Below are 5,426 nucleotides of genomic sequence, written 5' to 3' on the forward strand. Positions count from 1 at the left end.
CAGCGAGTTGTTTTTTAATATATTAAAGTATCCTCCGTTTTATTACATGATATTCACAAGATCAACTTAAGCAAAAGCTCTTTGGAGTCCTCAGTGATTTTAACGGTTCTCAGGGAGTCGGGGGCCCAGGCTTGAGGACGGACGGCCTGTTTACCACCCAGGGATCCCCAGCACCCAGCACCCCCACTGGGGCGACAATCTGACAGGTCACTGGGCACCTACCATGTGCCGGAGGCCGCTGGTGCAGCAGTGACACAGCGTGAGCAGGGGAGCAGCCTGCCTGCTACACGCAGGGGGCACAGCACGGGAGGGAGTGGGTCGGCCAGAGACAAGAAGTTGGAACTGCAGTAAAACACACCCATGGAAGGAAAAGGCCGGAAGCGAGCAGCACGGGTGACACACAACAGGTTAATGTCTTTAATGTACGAGCTCATACAGATGCACCAGACCCAGTGCGTGAGCGCGAAGGACACGACAACCCACGAGAGGAGACACACCTGCCGGATGGGAAGCTGTCCGGCTGCCACACACCAGAGAGATGCAAACTGAACCCAGGCCATCTCGTCATCGAGTCAGCAGTGACTGAGCCGACGGCAGGATGGGCACACCCTCCTGGCTGGTGGCAGCGCCAAGGGGACACTCCTGGAAGCCGTTCTGCCAACGGTGTTCCTCCCGTCATTCCAGTCCCCCCTCTGGGAGCGCTCCTCAGGAGGTCACGTGACACTGGGGAAGAGGCTCCCCCACTTCTGAGAGTGAGAAATGAGAACAGCAGTGGCCACCACTGGCCCCCCTGCCCCTCCCCCTGATGGAGCCCCGCCAGTTCAAAGCGAAGGTGGTGCTAACGGGGGAGGGAGCCAGGAGGACAAATGCCAAAATGGCCCAATTTCACTTTCCTCTACCCTCGTTTCCCATCCCCAGGATGTGCGTTTGCTGAGAAGACCTGGCAGGTCACTTGCTTGTGGAGAGGAGTTGGCGACTGAAAGTGAGGAGCTGGGTCCTCCCGTCCCTACTGCGCCTGCGCCGTGCCAACCGCCACCACGCGGGTGTTGGGACCTGAGTGACACGGGAGACGGCAGCCATTCGGTGGATGGGCCTGCCCTGACCCCGGCCTCCTCCCACCTCCCCAGCCTGCCCTACCGGCCTGCCCTACCTCCCTTCCCGGAGCCCGGCCCCGCCTCCCGTCGCCATCACTAAGCTTCTGAGCTGGCGCTTCCCACGCAGAACCACGGTCTCAGAGCCGCGGCTGCGGGTGGAGGGGCCCCTGTGAGGAGGTCTCCCCCCCTAAGCTCCGCTCACAGCTGGTGGCCCCAGCACGCATCCCTCATACAATCCCAGGGCCTGCGCCCAGGTACATGCCCACCCTCCCTGCAGTGCTCTCCGTGGGCTGTCAGGGTCCTGGTCCCCCGGTGGGCGGTCTGCCCCAGGAGCCTTACCTGCACTCCTGCTCCCGGCTCCCTCCTCCGTGCCCACCTGGCACCACGAGGCGGGTCCCTGCCTGTCTGGGAGGCCACTGAAACGCTGCAGGACTCTGTTACTCCCCAGGTCACACCATGTCTGAGGCCAGGAGGCCACCCTCATCTGAGTCCCGTCTAGAGGAAGCTGGCAAGAAACGAAGCTCACTTACTAGGGGCTCGCGGAGACCAGAGAGCAGTCACCATGAAAAACACTGCCCCTCACAGGCTAACACCAGCTGCCTGGCCCTTTAACAAATCAGTGCAGCTCCCTTCCATTTGGAGAAAGTCTGACCCACAGCATGTACAAAGCAGCTTTCCCCCCACTTCTTCCAACGTGACCTGCCTGCGGGCGGCCAAGCCCTGGGCCCCTGGAGCACGGGTCCCCTCCTCTCTTGCTGGGGCCTGGGTGTCTCCCTGTAGAGCCAGTGGGCTCCCAGTGTGGTTGCTTCTGAGTCCGGGGGTGGGGGGGGGGGGAACGGGACCCCAGCTCCCTCACCTGCTCGTTCCCACGGCTGCAGGAAGCAGCCCGGGCCACGGAGGTGCGGCAGCACCGGGCCCAAGCACCGAGACCCAACGCAATGGAACCAACGAGGCCAAGCAGCTGCCTGGGCGGGGCACACCCCACATACAAAGGGCCCGGTGATGGCTGGGGGCGGCCCCGTGGCGGCCCTGCCCACGGCCCGTCCTGCTGTGAGCAGTAGGACTGACAGCACTTGTACAACATGCCAACAGGCTTTCTACACGCCACTCGGGCAGACCTGGGGTTGCTGAGAGAGCAGCGTTCCCGCCCTGCTCCCCTGCTGCGTCTCCTACCCCGGCTGGGCCGGGCACACAGGAACCATCAAGGTGTGTTACCCCTGCGGGCTTCCTTTTCCCGGGTGCCACTGTACCCCCTCATCGGGGGCCGCCTCTACCTGGCAGACAGGCAGGAGGAAGCTGAGCACTGAGAAAGTGACAGGCACACCCTCAGAGGTGCCACCCCCGGAATCGGGGCTCCACTGCGGCCCCCCATCATGCTTAATGAGCACCATGTCCCCCTGAGCCGCGCGGTCGGACTCAGGGGCCTGTGGCCTGTATGCAGGCAGTTGTTTAGCAGGGCAACGGGCTAACGGAGTTTACGGTGAGTGGAGACCGTGACCACGAACATCAGCAGCCACTGGACGCCCTGGCCTGGCACGGCAGTGGCTGCGTCAGGAGCGGTCACTTTTCCCGGCGTCACCAAAACTCGGAGGAAGTACGGAGGGCCCAGGGCCTGGCCTGGGTGTCCCAAGACCTGTCTCTGGGTGAGTGCAGAGGCTGTTCTGCAGCCAGGCCAGAGCAGGGGCGGAGGAAGCCAGGGTAAGACACCCCCTGGCCCCCCACGGTCCAGGTGGCCGTACGAATGTCAATGTAGTTCATCTGCATCCAAACATGGCGGAGCATCACCACCCAAAGGACCTGGGCGAGCGCCATTTGGCAAGTGATTTCTGGGCGCCCCGTGAGGAAGCACGAGGCCGTCCCCCGCTGAGGCACAGCTGTCCCTCAGGACTGCGACATGAGTGACAGCCTGCCCGTCAGTGAGGACGGGGTGTCCCCCAAGGCCCTGCTCGGGTCACCAGGGCCAAGGGCCCCTGCCAGATGCACCCGAGGAAGGAGGTCCAGCTAGGAGCCCGTTTTCTTGGACGAAGACTGGGCAGCTGATGGACAGCCCCGGCCTGGGGAGGCTCTGGAGACCTGGAGATGCTGTGAGCTGAGGGGCGGAGCTGAAGGCCACTTGTCACCTGAGTGGAGAAGGGAACAAGTGACATGGGACAGAGGAGGGGGGACTGCGCTAGCGGCTGTGGCGATTCCCACCGGAGGTCCAGGGCGGCAGAATGAGCCCCCGGCGCCCAGCCTCAGCCTGCAGGGGTCTGGGCACCATGTGCTGCACACGACAGCTGACGGAGCTGCCCAGCGGCCCAAGCCACTCTCCTTCTTCCGCCGGCAGCTTCCAGGCCCCGGGAACCCGATGCCACGGGAACACCGGCAGCCGAGCCAGGCATTCGTGGAGGGGCATCCTCCAGGTTCCTCCTCCACCTGCATTTCCGGTCCGTCCCAGTGGCAACAAGGGGGCATACAGACGGCGATTCTAGTGCAAAGTGAAGCGTGCCCCCAGAAGTGCCAGAACCACACTCCCAGCAGGGACCACTCGGCCACCAAGGACAGCCCTGCCTGCTACACGGGCCCTGGCAGGCCTGTGGCCACTCATGGTTGGGAGGCCAGACTCCCCTGTCCAGGTGCCCACCAGCCTGGCCACAGTGCCTTCTGTCAGTGAGAACAGGCCGCCAGGTGGGGAGCGGCCGTGGGGTCTGCAGAGGCCGGAGCGGGAGCATCGGTGCACTCAGGCTGGGAGGGGTCGGTGGGCCGGAGCATGAAGTGGAGGCCCTGTGACAGGTAGCTGAGCTGTGGTCATGGAGGAGCTGGCGTCGCAAGCATGAGGGGAAGCATGCACCGAGGCTGGGGACACGCTAGCACACATACTAGGAAGGGAGGGGTGCCAGGGCCCAAGGGGCTGAAGAGGGACAGGTCTGGAGAGGCAGGCAGGGAGTCTCCGACAAGAACGACACTGCTGTAGGGACACTTCTGCGCAGCCAAGGGCGCGGCTACCTAGTGCATTTGCCGATGCAACCAGGCCGGTGGCGGCTCTTAAAGGTTCCGAGCGCGGGTGGGCAGGGCTGGCGCTGGACTAGTCCCATTGGAGGCGGGGTGCACAGGGCAGGGGCCCGTGCCCGCGGCGGCCAGCTGGCGGCACAGCACCTGCCGCTCCCGCACCGCGCGATGGGAGGCGGAAGTCTTCCTGATCTGCGCGCGCCGCGCGTGCCGCAGCGGGGACTTGTAGGTTCTCCGCAACTCTGCCAGGAAGCCCTGGTAGTTGTTTCGCAGGGGGCTGTCGGGCTGCATGTGCGGGATGGCCCACTTCTCCGCCTCCCCCGTCAGCCGCGACACCAGGAACGCCACCCGCTCGGCTTCGCCGGGGAAGCGCGAGGCCTGGAAGATCATGAACCTGTCCATCTGCATCAGGAACCCCGCCAGCTGGCCCGGGTCTCCCGAGAAAGGCTCGGGCAGAGAGGTGGGCGGCGTGGTCATGGGTCGGGTGCCGTTGGAGGTCATGGCCGAGATGGGCGGGGTGATCTGCAGCGCCCCCGGGATCCGAGCCCTGGTGCGCAGCAGGGTCAGCTCCGCCATCACGCTCTCCAGCATGTTGGTGAGGTTCGCCTTCTCGGCCCGCAGGGTGGAGGCCTCCCGCCTCAGCGCCGAGTTGGTGAGGCGCAGGGAGGTCAGGGTGTCGATGACGTCATCCATCTGAGCACCGGTAGCGGCTGCAGGGGCGGGGGTCTCCGCTTTTGACGTCTGGGGTTGGACCATGTTGGCAGAGGTCCGACCTGGAGGGGTGGGAGCGGGGCCTTGGCTAGGGTAACCCGGCACCTGGGGGCCTGTGATGCTAAAACTGGGTAAACCCGGACAGGAATGCGGGCACAGGTGGGGTTCACCACCGGGATGGCGGCAGGGCGGGCGGATCCAGCCAGAGGTGAGGCCACCGCGGCCGGCCGGGCAGGTGCAGGCGGTGCAGGCCTCGGGGATCCCGATTCCGGGTCGGCTCCTCTATCGCGGACCTCACCAGGCCGGGCGCACCGCACAGGAGGTTGGGCTTGTTCGGGGGCCTGGAGGGTGAAAACATGTTTTTAAAAAGGTTTCCATCGCAGAAAAGGGGGTGGGAGCAGGGGACGCGGCGTGGGAGGTGCAAAGAGCCGGCGGCGGGGCGGGCGCGGGGCCGGGCCCACCCGGGGCAGAACAAAGGGCGGACGCACCTGCGGCGGCGCTGGGCCGGGGCGGCGGGCGCGTCCCTGGGTCTCCGCGGTTCCTCCGCGGCGCAGTCTGCCGCGCGGGCCGCAGCCGAGATGGCGCGATCCGGGGACGCGGGCAGGCCGATGAGTCACGGCGGCCGAGCCGCCG

At 65.4% G+C, this 5,426-nt stretch overlaps 1 protein-coding gene across 2 annotated transcripts; it reads right to left on the minus strand.

Annotated features, from left to right (window-relative positions):
- Nucleotides 1-389: 389 nt before the first annotated feature.
- Nucleotides 390-5,403, minus strand: RTL6 (retrotransposon Gag like 6). Of its 2 annotated transcripts, XM_023749030.1 has the most exons (3): nucleotides 5,282-5,403; nucleotides 4,905-5,134; nucleotides 390-4,868 (listed from the first exon to the last, which is right to left on the minus strand). In XM_023749030.1, the coding sequence occupies exon 3, from the start codon at nucleotides 4,836-4,838 to the stop codon at nucleotides 4,119-4,121; it is 720 nt and encodes a 239-aa protein (XP_023604798.1). In that variant the 5' UTR covers nucleotides 4,839-4,868; nucleotides 4,905-5,134; nucleotides 5,282-5,403; the 3' UTR covers nucleotides 390-4,118. The 2 variants fall into 2 exon arrangements, with proteins under 2 accessions (XP_023604798.1, XP_006108557.1); XM_006108495.3 differs by having other exon boundaries at nucleotides 390-5,134.
- Nucleotides 5,404-5,426: the final 23 nt, after the last annotated feature.

This window comes from Myotis lucifugus, unplaced genomic scaffold (assembly GCF_000147115.1).
Source record: "Myotis lucifugus unplaced genomic scaffold, Myoluc2.0 scaffold_2498, whole genome shotgun sequence".
NCBI lineage: Eukaryota > Metazoa > Chordata > Mammalia > Chiroptera > Vespertilionidae > Myotis > Myotis lucifugus.